Genomic DNA, 21672 nt, shown 5'->3' with positions numbered 1-21672 from the left:
ACTTCAAGGGATACAAAATCTATACAATCAGTGATTAAAGAGTTTTTTATACACTTTACAACAACTCCAATATGTACTTATTTGACATCCCATATTACATTAACAATACTATACATATTTCACTCACTGGAGTCACGCTCAAATCCACCAAAAATGAAACGGGGGGGGGGGGGGTTTGTGTTAAAGTGGGTGACTATAGATGCAAGTTGTGATATACAATACATGGGGGTATACAGTGAGTGCCTTTAAAGAAGTCCCTTCCAGGGGATGTAACTCGTAAGGGCGGAGCCTGTTGTCACCACATGATCACATTTTTTTTCGTACATCCATGCTTTTGGGATTGCTGGCGGCAGGGAGATTGTAATATCTGTGGTTCTATTGTTCTATATAGTTTTATGTTCATGCGAGTGCATTTGAATTGTTTATTCTTTTACCAAATTGGTTAAAATGGAGAGCACTATATGTTTTTTTAGGGAGCTATATAAATCGGGATCTGTCCTACTGGAGGTAAAGCTTTGCTTGAAATGTGCTGCTAAAGCTGGAAGCGATCATTGCCATCATTTTATTTACCTGTGCCTGTTTAGACCTCTTATAGTTTGGAGGTCAGTAGAAAGGGAGTGGATTCACACACATTTCGTGCGCAGAGGTGGGATCCCCATTTCATCAGAAGACGTGCTATTGCACACAAGGAATGTTTATGCATAGAACATTTTCGCTTTATGAAAACACATGAATTTATTCCATGAATTGCATATAAATTTATGAATTCTTCTAGTTTTTGCTTTTATTTATTTACACTGATTGTTTTATTATATTAGATGTGTGTGATATATATATATATATATATATATATATATATATATATATATATATATATATATATATATATATATATATATATATATATTTATTTTAATAGATTCATTAGGCTGAGAGAAGGAATAGTTTCATTGCATTTCTGAACTCTAACATATTAGCGCTGCGCTTTTTTTTTTTCATTTTACAAAGTTGGCTGACAACTCTGCTCTGAATTCATTAGCAGTGCAGCAGCATTGTCACCCCATGCGAGGAAATTTGATGAGGTGGACTTCACTGGCAGGATTAATAGGTGCAGGTGAAAGTTCTACTCCAGCATAATCTATAATACGGCAGTGAAGAGCATGCAATAAAATTCAGACTAAAGCTGGCCATAGCCAGATTGAAATTTTGAACTTCTGTTGAATTAACAAGTTTGAAAAGATTTGTGCTGATGTGAAGTCAGCGTTCTCTGAGGGCGCTGCATCCCGCTGACAGAATGCAATGTGCTGGGTGGGGGTGGTTAGTGTTGGCGAATTTCTCTGCCCACCTTGTTTGTGTAGACGGAGGAATAGGTTTCTTTTTTCTTTTTTCGTTCAGCCCAATGGCTGAAAGAAGAAGAAAATAAATACTCATCTGTGGTCAGTATAAGATTTCACACTATTAATCTCAAGACTAGTGAAAGATTAGGGAGGTTAGCTGCATTTTGCACATTGTGTTAGTATATGAAGGTGTGTGCGCGTGGGGTTTGAAAAAGGAAAAAAAAAAAAAAATTAAAGTTTCCAGAGGCAAAAAAAAAAAAAAAACCCTGAAGAGAAAAAAAAAAAAAAAAAAACACAACACCACACTGATTTATCAGGATGAGTCTTCACACTAAATTAGCAAAACAAAAATTTTATTTTCTATATGAGGGGGAAAAAAAAAAAAAAACGATCAAATTAGGAATTTCAGGTGTGCAGATGGCATAAACATTTATGCATAATATATTTATATTAAGATACAGTACAAAGTAAGAAAAAAAAATGGTTTAAACCGATAAAAAGCAGTGTTTAGTGCAGGAGTGTAAAAGATTTACATACAGAAGAAAAATATATGTATACAATAAGGCTGGTCCCATTTTCAATTTAGGATGTTCCAACAATTCCCTACTTCACAACAGCCATTAACATTTAAAAATACCACTTATTTTTTAGAATTCCTTTAAAACATTGTCTCTATATACACTGATCTAATATATTAATTAAAAAAAAAAAAAACTACCGTAATTTATTTTTTTTAACATCTACATGGGCTAATATAAACCATGCTGCCACCTAGAGGTAGCAACTGGAATGACGCAATTATTTCACAAAAGCTTGAGCTGAGAAAATATACTATACAGAGGGTGTTTACACTTGTTTTAACCAGACAAAGCACATAGTTTTAAAATCATTACAACCCCACAATCTGCTGCCGCAGCTCAGATTTGAGAGTAGTTTCTAAAACAGAACTCCAAGCAAACCGGTAAATACACAGGACTGTTTCACGTGCAAAAGCATTTAGAATTCAGTTCCGCTAATATTGTGATGTGCACACCTCTTCCAAACTGTATACCAGACAGGGGATGCTCCAAGTTTCTGGTTGAGCTCCTATCTCACCTCTATGCACTATGAATCAAAATCTGTTCAAGGAGTAGGGAGGTGACCCAGGCTACAGAAAAGCTGACCAGAAAGTTGTAAAGCAGTCTCCCTGGCTGTGGGAGGGTGACATCGGTGTGTGTGTGAACAGAATTACAATTTATTTAGAAGGTAAAAAGCATTCACATCCACTGTTGGAAATTTAAATATGCCTATATTACTATGGTTAACACTTTTTACATGTTCTAACTGCATCATTGGACTTTGTACATTGTATGTGTATGATGTTCCTTCTACTTGCTTGTAAAGTTTTACTTTCTGAAAATTCAATAAAGACATTTTGGGGGGGGGGGAGCATTCACAGGTTTGTATTCCAGCTATGCATTAAAAAGCATTCACAGGTTTGTATTCCAGCTATGCATTAAGCAGTTTACTTCGAGTTCTATTTTAACCTGTGCTTGAAGCCCAAGTGTTAAAAGGCAAAGATGAGTAGTAATCCATAGCAACCACCCAGGTTCTGCTGGTAGCTGCTATAGGTTACTGCACTCAGCATTGTTTTACCAAGCAATCCCATTTGTGTGTGGTTTGAATAATGGAAGCATCTCATTTTGTTCACTTTGCTTTTCCCTGCAATTGTGTAATTATACAGCATGTACTGTATTTAAACAACATTTTATATTTATGGTTTATAAACCAAAAGAAGGCATCGCTCACATTCTGCAATCTCAGAAGATATATTCTATCTTTAAAATAAAATATCTGATTTAGAAGAGTACAGAAGGGACACATTCTTTAGTGACAATAATAAAACATTGAGCCTATGCTGTAAAAGACACCCTAAAACTCTTCTCTAGATAATAGAGTTTCTGGCTGTCGCAAAGCTATGGTTCCTCTCCCATTGTAGGGCTTTTCACTCAGAGTTGTGGATTGGCTTCCTCTGAGATGGAGGTATGAGGTGAGGAGGTAGATCACCGGGCAACTCAAAGCCCTCCAGTTTAATCTTAATAAGATGCTTCGCCAAGGCAAATTCCTCTTCATCCAACATTCCATCCTGATCATTATCCGCCAACTTCCAGATTTTTCCCAGAACGCTATTTGGCAGCTTTGAGCTCACCATCTCTTTCTTAGCATTAACTCCGGAGATCTTGCCATTTATCGGTGAGAGGGTATAAAAGATTTCATCGTAAACCGGTTTATCTCTGGCCACCACCCATTCTTCTTCTCCAGCACCCTCACCAGCTCCTTCTCCATAACCTTGGCCAAAGGGGCCCTCATTGGTGCCCTCAAATGCTCCTCCATGCACCATCTGTGTTGGCATACTGCTTTCTTCCTCCCGAATCATATTCATCAGAGGAGCTATTTTGTTGGCTAGCATGTTGTCTACAGACTCAATCAACTTGGGCTTCATAGCGTGAAACTTTGAAAAATCATATAACTCCAGCTGTTGCTGTGAATGATAAACAAATGATGGTATTTAGATACTCATTCCCCAAACCTATATATCTTTTTTCAGATATATTTAATCTTAACACAAGTCAAAACTTTTGCAGAGCAAAAACTTCTAAAAAGAAAATATTAAAAAAAAAAGGAAAAAAAAAAAAAAAAAAAAGCAGACAGGTTTGGGGCCTCCAGACCAAATAAATGGTCATAAAAATAAAAAAGGGCCAAACAAATCACGTTCTGGTAACCTAAAGCGATTCTAAATGTAATTTTTTTTTTTTAAACAAAAAAACATATTATACTTACCTGCTCTATGCAATAGTTTTGCACAGGGAAGCGTCGATCTTCCCCTTCTTGGGTTCCCCGCCAGTGCTCCTGGCTCAATCCCACCGCCAAGTGCCCCAATAGGAAGCCATTTGCTATGGGGGAATTTATGCGGGCTCTCTCTCGAGCCTCACTGTCTGCGTCTATTGACACAGACAGCAGGACTTGGCCCCGCCCCCCACTCCATCACTGGCTGTTATTGACAGAGGGTGGGAGCCAATGGCTCTGAGCCAACGAAGGAAAGAGCAGACAGAGCTTCTGCTCGGATGCACGTTGCTAGGCCAAGATTGGGCTTAAGTATAAGGAAGGGGGGGGGGGGGCAGGGAGGACTGTATACAAAGGGTTTTTTTTTTTCTACCTTAATGCATTGCATACTATATAAAAATTCTAAAAAACAAATTTCACAAATAATCTAATTTCACAAACTTCACACATGATCCCCAAGTAAGAGCTCTGCCATTTCCACCCAGACAACCCACAATACGAGGGCCTCTGAGCAGCCAAAAGTGAAGCATTTACTATGAAATGCTGAGGTGTAAGTTTGTTTACTTTGTTCTAGCCTGTGGATGGAGATGCAACAAAGAAGAACGGTCCATATCTAAAGATATGAATAAACCCGGTTTTGTATGCTCTTAGGAATGCATGTTAATTGAAAATTTATTTTGTATAATTTATTCTTACATTAAACTTTCCAAGTTCTTATAGATTAAAAATATTGCCCTTTTCCCCCTCTACTATTAGAACCAGCATGGCATTCCAGAGCAGGGATGCACAATTCCTATCACCCGACGCCTGGGACATGCAGTTCCAGACAACGGGCGTGTTGTTTTTATTTTTTAAACATTTAGCTCTGCTGCTGCAAAAGTTTAAGTCGCCATAAAGCCTCTCTTTTTTTTTTTAAGTCCCAGACATTCCTAAAAGCAACTCAGGATTTAAATACGGTTTTGGTTTTAAATACGGTTTTGGTTTTAAATACGGTTTTGGTTTTAAATACGGTTTTGGTTAAATTATTATTTTTTTTTTATCAGAACAAGTAGATTGTCATGAGGGACAAATAGATTGGGACCCGATTTAGTCTATTGGACAAGTCATTTTTACAACAATTTCCATACCCCCCGCAGAGTAAAGAGCTAGTACCTACCTGCATTCGCTTGACATCAGGAAAGTCCCCAGGGGAAATCTGATGTTCTCTCTGAATTTGGTGGAAGATTTCAGGCAGTGTGTTAATGAGCTCCTTCTTCTTTGCGTCTTTTCCAAACATGGCTGGCATCTCTTTCTTTAGGTGACTGATGATATAAGCATGCACCTTTAAAGACAAAACAAAAGCTCAAAAGTTAAAAAAAAGTTATAGCTTTGTAATTAAAAATGAAACTTCTATCCACAAATAAAAATACACATTGCCCAAAAAATGATACAGCTGCTAAAGGAGTTACCATAGCCAGCCAATATTATGGAAGAGAGACAAGTGCAAAAGCATTTGAGCACAGATTTGCAGATCTAATTGAGAAATCTTATGCCCCCCCACAGCAGATACTGAACCAGCCATTGGTGGTTGATCAAATCCCTATTTACTTAGCACAAAAGGGCATACAGGAAACAGAGGCTGTGTGCGTTGTTCACACTAAACAGTACTTTCAAATGGCTCAGCTTTTCCTAAGAAACCATATAAGCCACTGAAATGCATTATGGAGGTACAACAAGAAAAGTTTCCTGTATGCAATTTCATTGAACATAGAAACATAGAATGTGTCGGCAGATAAGAACCATTTGGCCCATCTAGTCTGCCCAATATATCTGAATCCTATGAATAGTCCCTGGCCCTATCTTATATGAAGGATAGCCTTATGCCTATCCCATGCATGCCTAAACTCCTTCACTGTATTTGCAGCTACCACTTCTGCAGGAAGGTTATTCCATGCATCCACTACTCTCTCAGTAAAGTAATACTTCCTCATATTACTTATAAACCTTTGCCCCTCTAATTTAAAACTGTGTCCTCTTAGCTTAAGCAAAACACTTAGCTTAAGCAAAACAATTTTACATGTAACCGCTCCCTATACCTTCCTGGTTTTAGAAAATTTGTCTCAAGTCTTCACATCCTGACTTGACCAAACATGGGAAAAACTATGGGTTGATAAGGGTAGGATTTACTTCTAATGTTAGAAAAAGGGGGCAGAACCTACCATGCGCTACAGAACTTAAAGCAGAACTCCACCCAATTTCCTGCTCCTACTGCACAATTGGCACTTTTGAGGAGTGAGTCAGTGGAGGGTGGGGGGGGGGGGGTAGCTGCTTCCTAATTCTGTTCCGAGTGCCGCAGTCTGCTTCCTCCCTCCCCCTGCAGTCTTCTGGGACACTGACAGGTGCCAGAAGACTGCATCCACCATTCACAATGTGCAGCGCCACTTGCGCATGTGCAGTGGGCACCTGGCTGAAGAGCTGCAAACTGTCCCAGCTGTGTGCCCATAGTGATGATGCCGGCGCTGCCGAGGGAGGACAGAGGATGAAGACGGCTGGGATGAGTGCACCGCTGGATCGCGGGACAGGTGAGTGACTGTTTTTTAAAAGTTGGCAGCTACAGTTTTTGTAGCTGCTGACTTATTTTTTTGATGGGTGGCTGGAACTCCTTTTTACAGGGTAACCTACTGAAAAATACCCACTGATAATGGGGTACTTTGACGCAGTGGTGGGCTTGAGCACGATATGGCCATATGGTGGGACTAAATCCCCATTTTTATTTATGGATTGTCTCCATATTTGAGAGTCATTTCTTTTGCACGTGTGCGCTATTCTTTTTTAATATACATGTTGCTTGGTCCATAGCTGCACTGGCTTTAGATATACATGTTCAGGGTTTGCTCCCCCAATTTTTTGCTTGTTTACCATGGGATATATAGTCCCTAAAATTAAGAGTAAACAGCAGAGGAAAAGCTGCAAAGCTTTCCTTGGTGTGGCTATACATGGATTTGCAAAAGTGGCTGAAAGACTGTTTTTGTGCCGACTAGCTGTCAAGGGTGCTGGGGAACAGTTTATATTGTAAACAACCAATATACCAGATGGGTTCATCTGTATGCAATTTGGCATTTACCATGACTCAAATAATATATCATTTTAGAAATTAGATTTAGGATTTATAATTATCTTATGTCCTTACAATGTTTACAATCCAGGCACATTACTTCCCAAACTAGCCAAGCCTGTAAGCTTCTGGTCTCATACTAGGGAATTACTAAACAACCACAGCGTAACTAGTTTTAAAATAGTTGGAGTAAAGAAAATGTACAACATCGGCCATCCCTTGCCAACCCTGTATGCATGCTGATAGAGGACTGATGACATGGATACAGTACATTAAAAAAGTGCATATGACAAACTATCTAAAAAAAATTGATCAGTGACATTCCGTAGCGAAAAATATGCATGAAAATAATGTTCATAAAAAGTCCAAAGAGCACCCAGTGAAATGTGCTAGCTAAATATGCCTCAAACCCGCGAAGCAATAGAAAAAAGAAAGTCCCAAATATGAACTCTGTGTTAGATTGGAAAGGAATCCAGGGATAGACGATGTGACATTGAGGAAAAAGCCACACCCGAGGTTTACCAGAGTGCCGTGACCCCCTTACACAGGGTGGTAAGAAAATACAAGTGAGGAGGAATCCCAATGCAAGGACATCCACTCAGGGGATTCCTGGGAGCCAATCCAACAAATCCTCACCCACATTCAATGGATCATAAGATATGCAAGATAAAGAATCCACATAGTGAATTATTGTAAAACATCCAGCTTTAATAAAAGTGTGTTGCACTTGCATCAATGTTGATTGAAAAACAGCATGTAAAAGGCCAGTATCCAGGTGGTCTTTCTCCAAAACGGCCACCTGAAAATCGCACATGTGTGGTAGAGTGTGTGCGTGGCTCTGGGCCGCATACTTTTTCACCAAGGAATGTCACTGATTAATTCTGTTTAGACACATGGGAGGTTGATTTACTAAAAAGGTATAAATACTGTGCACTAGAAGTGTACTGCAAGTGCAGTTGCTCCAGATCTGAAGGCAAGTTCTGAAATGAGGGGAAGATCTGAAGATTTCTATCATCCAATCAATCATGTGCACAGATTATTTACCTTTAGTAAATCAACCCCATAGTTTGTCATATGCGCTGTACTGTTTTCATTTGATTTTATATATGCCTAGTATCAAAAGGTATAGTGTTCAGCAGCTTTTTTTTTTTTCAATTCATCACAAGTTCTATCTCTCACATACATACATACATACATACATACATACAGAGGACCTGAACTCAGTCCTTGTGATGTGTTCTTCAAAGTAACCACATGGTGGTGCCCTAACAGCAAGAAAGACATTGCTGGAGAACAGAGTACAATAAGAAATCTCTGAAAATAACCTCTTCAAAAGAGAAGAACTTTTGAGGAAATTACATTTTTTGCATGAATACATACCCATTTGTAAAATAGAACTGCAAGGATTATTGATCTACATAGTTACATAATTAGTCAGGTTGAAAAAAAGACACATGTCCATGTGGCTCAACCAATAGAAAACAAAAAAACCATAAAGAAAACCCAACCATACAATCCCATATACACAATCCTATACCCGCAGTTGATCCAGAGGAAGGTGAAAAACCCCCAGCAAAGCATGATCCAATTTGCTACAGCAGGGGGAATAAAATTCCTTCTTGATCCCCCGAGAGGCAATCCGATATTTCCTGGATCAACTTTCCCTTTAAATATTAGTACCCATTTATATTATGTACATCTAGGAAAGAATCCAGGCTTTTTTTTTTTTTTTTTTTTTTTTTTTAGCAATCTAGTGAGCTAGGCAGAACCCCCTCTGGAGGGAGTGTATTTAAAATTTTCACAGCTTTTACTGTGAAGAAACCTTTACATTTTTGGAGATGAAATCGGTTTTCCTCTAGACAGAGTGCCCCCTTGTCCTCTGTGATGACCTTAAAGTGAACAACTCAACACCAAGTTCACTATATGGACCCCTTATGTATTTTTTTACTTGTGTTGATCATATCTCCCCTGTTTCCAGCAAGAACTCATCTATTAGGTCTTTTATTAAACTCTCCAATATGTTCCCGACTATAGAAGTTAAACTAACAGGTCTATAGTTATTTGGCAAAGACTTTGTTCCTTTTTAAATATAGGCGCCACATTGGCCCTACGCCAATCAAGTGGTACTATTCCAGTCCTTAACGAGTCCCTAAAAATTAGAAACAAAGGCTTAGAAATGTCAAAGCTCAATTCTTTTAGGATGCGTGGGTGAATGCCATCTGGTCAAGGCCCTTTATCCACCTTTGTTCTGTCTAAATATTTCTGGACCATATCACTTTTGAGCCATTGTGGATCATTTGGGGCTGTGTCAATTCCGTCCTCATTATGGTCATGAGCTCCCCCATGCTCCTTTGTATACACAGAGCTGAAGAAAGTATTTAATAAATTTGCCTTCTCTTTGTCCCCAGTCACCCACTGCAGATTACTTTGTAAAGGGCCTACATGCTCAGACCTGACCTGACCTTTTTTACTATTAATATATTTGAATAATTTTTTGGGGTTTGTCCTATCTTTTGCAATCGGTGGTTCATTTTGAATTTTTGCGTCCTTGATTTCCATTTTACACATGGTTATATTCTTTGTAATAATTGAACAATGATAATGTTCCTTCATTTTTACATTTTTTTAAAAGCGCTTTTCTTATTTAAAGCTTTTTTTACTTTGACTGTGAGCCACATAGGTTTTGTTTTTAGCCTTTTAAAAACTTACTGCCCATGGGAATATACTTACAGTGGGTACGAAAAGTATTCAGACCCCCTTAAATTTTTCACTCTTTGTTATATTGCAGCCATTTGCTAAAATCATTTAGGTTCATTCTTCTTCCTCATGAATGTACACATAGCACCCCATATTGATGGAAAAACACAGAATTGTTGACATTGTTGCAGATTTATTAAAAAAGAAAAACTGAAATATCACATGGTCCTAAGTATTCAGACCCTTTGCTCAGTATTTAGTAGAAGTCCCCTTTTGATCTAATACAGCCAGGAGTCTTTTTGGGAAAGATGCAACAAGTCTTTCACACCTGGATTTGGGGATCCTCTGCCATTCCTCCTTGCAGATCCTCTCCAGTTCTGTCAGGTTGGATGGTAAACGTTGGTGGACAGCCATTTATAGGTCTCTCCAGAGATGCTCAATTGGGTTTAAGTCAGGGCTCTGGCTGGGCCATTCAAGAACAGTCACGGAGTTGTTGTGAAGCCACTCCTTCGTTATTTTAGCTGTGTGCTTAGGGTCATTGTCTTGTTGGAAGGTAAACCTTCGGCCCAGTCTGAGGTCCAGAGCACTCTGGAGAAGGTTTTTGTCCACGATATCCCTGTACTTGGCCGCATTCATCTTTCCCTCGATTGCAACCAGTCGTCCTGTCCCTGCAGCTGAAAAACACCCCCACAGCATGATGCTGCCACCACCATGCTTCACTGTTGGGACTGTATTGGACAGGTGATGAGCAGTGCCTGGTTTTCTCCACACATACCGCTTAGAATTAAGGCCAAAAAGTTCTATTTTGGTCTCATCAGACCAGAGAATCTGATTTCTCACCATCTTGGAGTCCTTCAGGTGTTTTAGCAAACTCCATGCGGGCTTTCATGTGTCTTACACTGAGGAGAGGCTTCCGTCGGGCCACTCTGCCATAAAGCCCTGACTGGTGGAGGGCTGCAGTGATGGTTGACTTTCTACAACTTTCTCCCATCTCCTGACTGCATCTCTGGAGCTCAGCCACAGTGATCTTTGGGTTCTTCTTTACCTCTCTCACCAAGGCTCTTCTCCCCCGATAGCTCAGTTTGGCCGGACGGCCAGCTCTAGGAAGGGTTCTGGTCGTCCCAAACGTCTTCCATTTGAGGATTATGGAGGCCACTGTGCTCTTAGGAACCTTAAGTGCAGTAGAAATCTTTTTGTAACCTTGGCCAGATCTGTGCCTTGCCACAATTCTGTCTCTGAGCTCTTCAGGCAGTTCCTTTGACCTCATGATTCTCATTTGCTCTGACATGCATTGTGATCTGGAAGGTCTTATATAGACAGGTGTGTGGCTTTCCTAATCAAGTCCAATCAGTATAATCAAACACAGCTGGACTCAAATGAAGGTGTAGAACCATCTCAAGGATGATCAGAAGAAATGGCAAGCACCTGAGTTAAATATATGAGTGTCACAGCAAAGGGTCTGAATACTTAGGACCATGTGATATTTCAGTTTTTCTTTTTTAATAAATCTGCAACAATGTCAACAATTCTGTGTTTTTCTGTCAGTATGGGGTGCTATGTGTACATTCATGAGGAAGAAGAATGAACTTAAATGATTTTAGCAAATGGCTGCAATATAACAAAGAGTGAAAAATTTAAGGGGGTCTGAATACTTTTCGTACCCACTGTAGCTGTGAGTTCACATAGTCTTTTTGAAGAATTCCCATTTTTGTTCTGTGTTCATCAATGCCAATATTCCCTCCCAGTCTAAGTCCTGGAGAGCAGCCCTCATCCTTGGAAAATTTGCGCTCTCAAAGTCAAGTGTTTAAGTGATCGATTATATCCAGTTCTTATATTCGTTTTAAAATAACATAGAAAAAAACCCTTTGGTTTGAGTCAGCCCTTTTGAACTGGCTAGCTTAAGTGCATCTCTTTGCCATTTTTTTCTTTCTTTTTTTTTTGGGGGGGGGGGGGGGGATACCAAAAAGCGTAGCCATTTTAGATCCAAAAGTCTATATTTTACAGCATGCTGTCAGATTACTAAACCAAAGACTTCCAATGGAACAAAAAACGGTAGATCGTGTTCCCATATCTACAAAGCTTTAAGAGTATGATTTACCCCAAAAACTGTACAAAGGCCTTGCTTGTGGCTTTAGGTCTTGCCTTGAACTTGAATTTTCTACTAATCAAAGAGGTATTTATACCCTTCTGGATATCAATTCATTCAGGCCAAATGACTGCACATGCTCCTGCTCCTTGGTTCAATTAGCTAGCTGAACTTCCAAAACAAGCACATACTGCATGCGTAAGGAAGCAGGGCCAACAACATCTGTCCGGAAGGCCGGCCATTTAAGTGCTAACAGTAGGGCAGTATAGTACTCGACAAGGAATAAGACCTTGAAGGATGCTAGAGGATCAAGGAGAATGGATTATAGTCTTCCAGAGATAAGACCATAATCCTTCCACTTTATAAAACTCTGGTCCGACCGCATCTGGAGTATTCTGTCCAGTTCTGGTCGCCAGTCCTCAGGAGGGATGTGTTGGAGCTGGAGAGAGTCCAGTGAAGGGCAACTAAACTGATTAGGGGATTGGAGGACCTTAATTATGAAGAGCGTCTGCAATCGCTTGATTTATTCTCCCTGGAGAAGAGACGCCTGAGGGGGGACATGATAGCAATTTATAAATATCTCAATGGGGATCTCAGATTAGAAAAAAAGCTATTCAGTCGAAGGGAATGCATGAGGACTCGAGGGCATACATTGCGATTAGAGGAGAAGCGTTTTAACCTCAGGCAACGTGGGGGGTTCTTTACTGTTAGGGCTTCAAGATTGTGGAATTCTCTACCACAAGAGGTGGTTTCTGCGGGTAGTATGGTGGCTTTCAAAAGACTCTTAGACGTACATCTCAAGGATCAGAACATTCAGGGCTATGTGAGATGATTACAGCCACACACACCTACACAGGTTGAACTGGATGGACTATTGTCTTTATTAAACCTCACCTACTATGTAACTATGTAACTAATGGGTGGCAACAGAGCTGGAATAAGAGGTACTTTGTCAGGGTCTGTGTAAAGGCAATGAATGCCTATTGTGCAAGAGATTCCTCATTTTAGGAATGAAAGCTGCTGACAGGTATGAAGTGCAGGTGCCCAGAGATGCCCACAGCTCGAATGCCAAGCAATCTACTCAGACAAAGCTTCAGCACTCCTACTGGTCAGTGAGGCAGCCCATCATAGTAATACACCAAAAGGAATGTGTGGCAGCGCAGCCTAGTAGAAAAGCTCAACATTAACCTGGAAGTTGGAGAGCTTTTCTTGATCAGAACATTATAGCATTTGGGCAAAGCAGGGGACGGTAAAAGCGTCTGAAGGTGTGTGCAGATTATTTTTATATATTTTATAGTATTTTGCTATCAATTATTTTTGGCTCACATAGGAGAGTCCCTAACCTAATTTTTTTTAAAAAGTGACCATGGTATGCAAGTAAAACGTCAATCACAATAGTTCCCTTCAAAACAGAAATAGTACAGAAGAAGACCAACAGATCGGCATTCCTTGAGCATTGGTTTCTGAACAGACTACAGGTAGTGAATCCTCTTCATTTAGATTAATGTCCAGCAGCACGGGCAGAAGGGAAAATATTTATAAAGTTTCTTCTCTTCGGGGAACTAAGTGATGAAAATGCTAAAACAATTTATTTTTTTTTTTTTTAAGTAAAGTGCCAACATATGAATTGAGAGAAAACACACCAAGCATACGAGATCATTCAGGATAATCCTCCTGACAACATACAAATGCAAACCTACATGGGGTATGAAGTCAGGGGATCCATTCTGGTAAACCATTTCGGATAGACATCCTTAAAGCACAGTCCAAAGAAAAAAGGGCTGCTCCCGATTGGTCTACCCTTCACTGCTGGATTGCTGAGCGCACGCCCAACACATTGCTTTATTAGTAAAATAATACCATGACAGGATAAAACACAAATGAGAATTCTAACCTGTTTAACGCCAATTACCAATCATGAGTAAGCACTTATTGGTGGGAAATGTGTTTGAATTTTCACTTTTATCAGGTTTACCAATTAAGCAAAGATGCACATTACTTTTTTTATATTTTAGATGATTGTTTAGTGACAGACTTCTACAGTAAAAAATATTACAGCAAAAAAATTACTAGGAGGAGCTGTAAAAACCTCCAATGTGCATGAGGCTTGCGAAGGCCATAAGCACACTTGATGTTTTTGCAGCTGTTTCTAGGGGCATTTTTCCTGCCTCTTTCCTTGCATGTTAGCCTATTAGTCAATGCACACATACTGCAGACTTTTAGCAGCGTTTAGTGGCAGAGGCTTCTAGAGGCAGGGAAAAAGAAAAAAAAAAAAAAAACACTGCCAGTGCGCCCAGCAGCAGCATGCTTGATGCTGCTAAATATGTCAAAACGCGCCAAAACGCTAGGATAATTTAGAGCTTGAACAGGAATTAATTTCAATGGCCAGAATAAATGAATTGCTGCGCTGGCCAATTAAATTATTTCACATCCAAGCTCTTGATGCCTGTAAATCCGCTTAAAAGCTTTAGACACTTTTACAAGCATAAGGCTTTTTTTTCCTGCCAAAACGCTGCAGGCAGGAGGAAAGGCTTATAGAAGAGTTTGCAAAGCGTCCTGTGTGCATAAGGCCCAAGAGATCCCATTTTGTGCGATCGATTGTTGTGTAGTGATCCTAAAAGTAGCCAGTTAAAGGAAATAAATACTGAAGCTGCCATTGTGGACCTTCTCAATTCAATTCATTTCTGCCTTTAAAGTGATTAAAAAAAAAAAAAAGAATAATAAATTTACTTTAACAAACAAACATGTCTATACTTGCCTGTTCTGTGCAATGTAATCGCACAGAGTGGGCGCGAACCTCCTCTTCTCGGGTCTCCCGCTGACACTCCTGGCCTCTCCCCTCTGTCCAGTGACCCCCCCCCCCCCATAGAGGCACTTGTGCATACCCGCACAACAGCCCCATTGCTGCGTCTGTTGACAGAGAGTAAGACTAAGCCCCACCCCCTTTCCCTCATCACAGGCTTTGATTGACAGCATAGCTCTGGGTGCCCCCAGCAAAGCCAGGGAGACCCAGAAGTGAGGGGAGAAATTAGTTTCAGGTGCGTAAACCGTTGGATTAAATGAGGGCTCAGGTAAGTAAAAAAAGGGGGGGTGGGATGCTAACACCTAAACATTTTTTAACTTAATGTAAGGAATACATTAACCACTTGCCAATCGCACTATAGCCGAATGACAGCTACAGAGCGGCCGGCTAGTTCAGGGAGAGAGTCCTTTACCATGTGATCAGCCCTTTACCATGTAGTCGCTCCGTCCAATGACGGAGTGGTCACTTGTCAAACTGGCATCATTGCCAGTTCAGCTCACGCTGTCGGGGTTTCTCTCTCCTCACACACTATCGGTGTGAGAGGAGAAAACCACCGCAGCAACATGAGCTGGCATGATCCTGGGTGCTCTTCAGTGCAATCAGTGCCACTACAGTGCCACCCTATTAGTGGATCCTCATCAGCACCCGTCAATGGTGTAAAAAAGTTTATTTTTTTTCCCTCATTTTCCAAAAACTTGTGGAAACAAAATGACATGTTTAAAAGACTCATTGAATACACGTTGGGGCATTTCTATTGTCCTTGAATGTTGGGCCGCTCTATGTGGCTAGGTACTACTACTACTACTTTCCAAAAGGGGTCATTTTGGAGGATATTTGTACTGTCCCTGTATGATCGGGTCTCAAGAAATGATAGGTGGCGGCCCTCAATACATTAGGTGTGATCAATTTTGAATGATTGGCACCATAGCTTGTGGACTCTAAGCTTCACAAAGGACAAATAAGATTTACTTAAATTTCGGCCACCGAAACATATCGGTCGAAAATTGTGTTATCGGCATTTGGCTGATAGGAGAAAAAGATGCCAATAATAGCACTGAAAACTCACGTAATTTTGCAGCGAATTTGTGGTGATTCGTGACTCAAATACCGCATCAAAAACGTAACGGGTACCATAATGATGCGATCTTGCTGCGTTTTCAATGCATTTCAATGGGAGGGGGTTTTAACTAACCAAAAAAGCAGCAAGCAGGCTTTTTATTACCACAATGGAAGCACAGCGGACCAGTGTGAAGATATACATAGATATTAAAAAGGGATATTTTTTTCTTGAGCTTTTCTTGCACTAAAAGTGCCAATAATGGCAGACGATAAAAACATATTCATTTAAATTGATGATATTAAATGAAAAGTTGAATACTATTATTTATAAAAAAAATATATATTTAAAAAAAAAAAAAACTAATTTTGTTTTGGTTTTCGGCATTTTCAGTTTGGGCACCATTCGGTGCACCTCTACAAATAATAAACACTGATTTGGGTTATTTTTGTATGTAGCCACATACACTTTGGTCAAAATTTATGAAAAAAAAAAAAAAAAAAAAAAAAACTACATTTGAAACATTTTAGAACAAACGAAAAAAAATTTTTTTTTTTTTATTATTATTATTATTTATAGCGCAAAAAATAAAAACACACAGGGGTGAATAAAACACCACCAAAAGAAAGCTCTATTGTGTGAAAAAAACAAAAAATGTCATGTGGGTACAGTTTTGCAGGACTGCATAATTGTCAGCGAGAGAGCGCTGAAAGCTGAAAATTGGTCTGGTTAAGAAGGGGGTATAGGTTAAGGCTTTACAACCACTTTAATATTTTCAAGCAGGCAGTCCTTTAAGCTGGAACTCGCTGTCTGCAAGCTTGTTTAGGCTCCAAGACTCGGAAAGCAATGAAGTCATTGGATTAGCAGGACAGCCAGACAGCTATTGTTTGCTGAAGGAGCCGTCATATCTCTGGCAGGTTTCCTTTGCCAGCAGAAAAGCCGCATTCAAATGTCTCATGACTGGAAGAGATCTAAGAGAAATTTTTCACATTCAGTTGAAGGAACACCAATGCTAAAAGTTCATAGTTGAGGATTATCATAGGCTCCTATCAAAATGACAAGTGACAGCATGAAAGGTATTCCCGATAGGAACCCAGATGTGACTGCATGCCATAAATATTGTTTCTCCAGCACTATGGAAACAAAGAGGCCACAGTCGTAATCATCTACACTTGTCTGCTTATCAGTCCCCTTAACATGCATTGTGAGGGCTAAATCACAGCAGCCACACTTTGCAGCATTTTGAAGTGAAGGCACATTTCATCAACAGTTTAAAGTGGTTGTAAAGGGAAAAATATTTTTAAAGGACATATACTTACCTGTTCTGAGCAATAGTTTTGCACAGAGCAGCCACAATCCTCCTCCTCTGGGGTCCCCCGCCGGCGCTCCTAGCTCCTCCCCCCTGCGCAGTGCCCCCATAGCAAGCCACTTGCCATGGGCGCACTCATGCAGGCTCACTCCTGAGCCAACTCTGTGTCCACTGACACAGGCTTGGTCTCATACCCCGCACCCTCACTGGATGTGATTGTCAGCAGCAGCAGCCATTGGTCCTCTACCTTAATTCATAGAATGCATTAAAGGTAAAACAGTTGAGATGCACCGAAATTTTGGTGGCCGAAACATATCGACCAAAAATGGTGTTATCGGCATTTTGCCAATGAAAAAAAAAGGTGCCGATAATAGCACTGAAAATGCACATAATTTCTCTGCAATTTTACAGTGCTGGTGGTGTTTTTCCAAAGGTCATGTGACTCAAAAACCGCATCAAAAAAGTAAAACAGGCCCATTACTGATGCGTTTTCAATGCATTTCAACAGCAAGCAGAATTTTAAAACACCATAATGGAAGTGCAACAGGACCAGTGTGTAGACCTACGTAGAATTTAAAAAAGGTATACATTTTTCTTGAGCTAAAAAGGTGCCAATAAAGGCAGACAAATTAATATCCATTTAAATTATTGATATTAAATGAAAGTCGAATAACATACAATTACATATAAAAATATATAACTCATTTTTTTTTTAAAAACACTGGCATTTTTAGTTTTGGTTATCGGCCAAGTGTGCATCCAGCATTTTCGGTTTCAGTACCAAAAATTCCTATTCGGTGCACCGATAGTAAAAAGACTTCTGCCTTTAGAACCACTTTAAAACCAAATGTTTTCTACAGGGCTCATTCCAGCTACCATGCTTTCTACAGGGCTCATTCCAGCTACCATGCTTTCTACAGGGCTCATTCCAACTACCATGCTTTCTACAGGGCTCATTCCAACTACCATGCTTTCTACAGGGCTCATTCCAGCTACCATGCTTTCTACAGGGCTCATTCCAACTACCATGCTTTCTACAGGGCTCATTCCAACTACCATGCTTTCTACAGGGCTCATTCCAGCTACCATGCTTTCTACAGGGCTCATTCCAACTACCATGCTATGTTGAATCTCCTTGGGAATGCTTTGCAATTCTCTATTGGTTCCATTAAACTGGCTGCTAAGCCACAGATATAAAAATCTGTGCTCAGCTGACCCCTCAGCTTTCCCCTCTGCCCGGCTGACAGCACCAGAGGCCGGGGCCGAGCACTGCCGCTGACGTCAGCCGGGGAAGAGAGGAGAGAGAGAGCTTAGCGGTCACGTGATCACTGGGAGCAGCTCTGATATAGGTACAGATCAGCATATTTTTTATATAACATAGCCACAGGGATACGGATTGTTATTATACAGAGTGGATGGGATGATTTTATATTAGATATGGGAGCAGCAGGAGGGTAAAGGACGACAGAGGACAGGACAGGGCTGCAGAGGATGGAGGCACGTAAACTGACCACAGAGTTAGGGCTCATCAGCCATGATATACCAGTCAGTTTACAGAGGGGAGGGTAGAAACCCTCAGGATCAGCCAGGTATTTCAGGTGATACAGGAGGTCAAATACACAGCACAAGCACTGTTGCTTTAAGGGAACAGGATCGGTTTAACTTGGAAAAAAACGCTTTAAAGTTTACTGAATGCAGTGCAGTTCATGACAAAACAAAAACGGCAACCATGCTGGTTACAATGTGACAGCCACCTAAAAAAGTGCAATATACTACAATCACCATGAAATTTTTTTTAATTTTTCAAATTATGTCAAAAGTCAAGCAACCTCTGCAGCATTGACAGACACAGCCCTGGATCTTCTTAAGCATTGGGTAATACTGCCACCCACAAGAGTAGGACACTAGGCAGAAAAAAAGCTAGACTACGCCTATGGGCAGTCCCAGGGAGTATATTCTCTCTCTCAGCTATAGGCACTCAGTTTTGTTACTAGCAGAGTCAGAAGAAATCCAACTCCACAAAGGGGTGGATGCTGTGTCCATCAATGAACATCAGAGAAATGGATTTAACGGTAAGTCCAAAATCCAATTTTCTCGATCGTTCATTGATTGACACAGTGCTCCTGATCTTCTGAACCATTGGGATGTCCAAAAGCAGTGTTAAACATGAGGGGTGGGAACAGCAGAAAAAAAAATTCCCAAAGGCTAAACCATAGCCAACCAGGTAACATGGAGCTCACCTGAAAAAACAATACACCCTGAAAGAGGATGAGGTCCTCTAAACAGCAGCCTGCAAAACCTTGAGGCCAAAAGGAAGCATCTGCAGATACCAACACATCCACTTGGGAGAATAAAAACGGAGTCCTTTTGCTGAGTGGGAGTATACCCCCTGGGACTGCCCATAGTCGCAGTCAAGCTTTTTTTCTGCCTAGTGTCCTACTCCCGTAGGGGGCAGTATAATCCAATGGTTAAGATGATAAGGAGCTATGTCCATCAATGAACGATCGAGAAATAAAATTTTCTGTCCATTTTAGTCACTAATTTGTGCTGAATTTAATCATTAAAAAGAACCCGTTGTTTTACCTAGTATAGACAAAGAACAGGTTCACTTTAAATTATGAATGGACCCTTCAAAAGGAAAGTAATCCTGTGCACTAATGCAGATGTAATTATGAGAACACAGGATACAGCACTGACTACTTCAGGGTGGAAAATACAGGGTGTTTCCTTCTGGAAAGACTCTTAAAACTATATAAAATCCAAACAGGTTATTCAGGTTTTCAAGGTCAGACAAGAGTTTAAAACAGGAAGCAGCAGTGATCAATGTTATGTATGAACTGGTACCCTGCCTAGTGATATCACAATAAGAGGATTCATGGAATTTATTTTATAAATGATGTATAATGGTACTGCTCCTGACCTCCTTTAAAGGACAGGAACTAGTGATGTATATCATATTTCCAGATTTCATACTAATCATACCAGTCGCTATTGTTACTAGTCAAAATAAACTGTATAGCAAAATACATCTGACCTGTAGCGGTGTTATTTTTGGCAATGCAGAGGTTTCTGGAATGAACAATGCATTTTTGTGAAGCTAGAATAAATTTGGGTCAATACAATTGAAAAAAAAAAAAAAAAAAAAAAAAAAAAGACACACACACACAATGTACACCACTGTCGAGGACACACATTAGCTTCAAGCAGTCCTCAGGACTCACAGATTTTGGCAATCTGCAGGACCCTCTAATTGGCTGTTAGCCTACAAGGCCTCATCTTTGAGGACAGATTGTCCTTTTTTTCTAAACAAATCCAGATCTCCCTTACTTGTTCTAACATGCAATAGCAATACTATAGGATAGGGAAGCGCCGATTGGTTGGAAGAAGGAAAGTCACATACTTGTCACATTCTTCATTCTTCCAGTATATGTTGTAAAATACTTAGGATATCTGGAGTTACACATTAAAAAAGGAGAACATTTTCTCTTTGCATTTTTTCTAGGGCTGCAACTAACGATTATTTTCATAAAATCGATAAGTTGGCCGATTGCTTCGATCAATCGACTAATCGGATAAAAACCTCAAAAAAAAAAAAAAAAAAGGTTGGTGTATAATTTAGTTAATATTCTTAAATATCTATATGCAGTGTTAAATATAAAATATCCAGCTTTATAGTTGGATATTTAATCAACTCTGAGACAGATATATGAATTATTGGGGGTTAAATGTGGTGCATATCAGACTCAGAGACCAACATGTTTTAAATATGAAAAGACCTAAAACACTTTTTTTGCAAATTTTCAGACCGGATTAGTATAGAATATTAATGACACACTCCCTTATTAATAGGCAGGTAATGTGATACAAGCTCCCTGCGCCTGCTGTCACTTATGCTGGCCATACACAAACTAAATTTTTTTTAAATCATTTATCCGATTTTCTAACCATTAGCGGGGTCTATTCGGTGTTCGTTGTCAACCACAGTGACAGGAACATTCGAATGAGCAGAATGGAAAACTTCTCGATCAAATAAATCTTCAAATAGTGTATGTGATTTTTCTTAAAATGGAATGTTAAAAGCAAGTGGAATTTTCAAACACTTGTCCATTTAACAAATATACAAATAATTTTTGTATAAATATAGATGCAAATATGTTTGTCCAAAAACCCAATACATGTATGGGCAGCATAAGACCTTTAGTAGCAGCAGCATGCTCTTTTTTTTTTTTTTTTTTTTTTATCACCTGTCATGATGGGGTTAAAAAAAAAAAAATAGCCCTTTATAATAAAAAATAAAAAACAGCATATAATTGCTACTTTAATATTTCTACAGTGAAAATATTTATATCTTGTACCATATGTATGTATGTATATAAAAAGTCAGATATGCAGGATGTTTTAACTGGGAGTCAAACATGAAGCTATACGAAGGGTGGAGGGGGGAAAATAACATTTATATATTAAAG

The 21672-nt window shown here is 39.7% G+C and overlaps 1 protein-coding gene across 1 annotated transcript in view; it reads right to left on the bottom strand.

Annotated features, from left to right (window-relative positions):
• Positions 1–3020: 3020 nt before the first annotated feature.
• EHD4 (EH domain containing 4) overlaps positions 3021–21672 on the bottom strand; it is an 88355-nt gene continuing 69703 nt past the window's right edge. Inside the window, exons 5-6 of the mRNA XM_082242780.1 lie at positions 5317–5481; positions 3021–3858 (exon numbers count right to left, since the gene is read on the bottom strand). Coding sequence (XP_082098906.1) covers positions 3322–3858; positions 5317–5481 — 702 coding nt within the window. The 3' untranslated portion in view covers positions 3021–3321. The remainder of the gene's footprint in view (positions 3859–5316; positions 5482–21672) is intronic.

The sequence above is a fragment of the Pelophylax lessonae genome (assembly GCF_965119305.1).
Source record: "Pelophylax lessonae genome assembly, chromosome: 13".
Taxonomy (NCBI): domain Eukaryota; kingdom Metazoa; phylum Chordata; class Amphibia; order Anura; family Ranidae; genus Pelophylax; species Pelophylax lessonae.
This window is presented reverse-complemented; position numbering and strand designations above follow the sequence as displayed.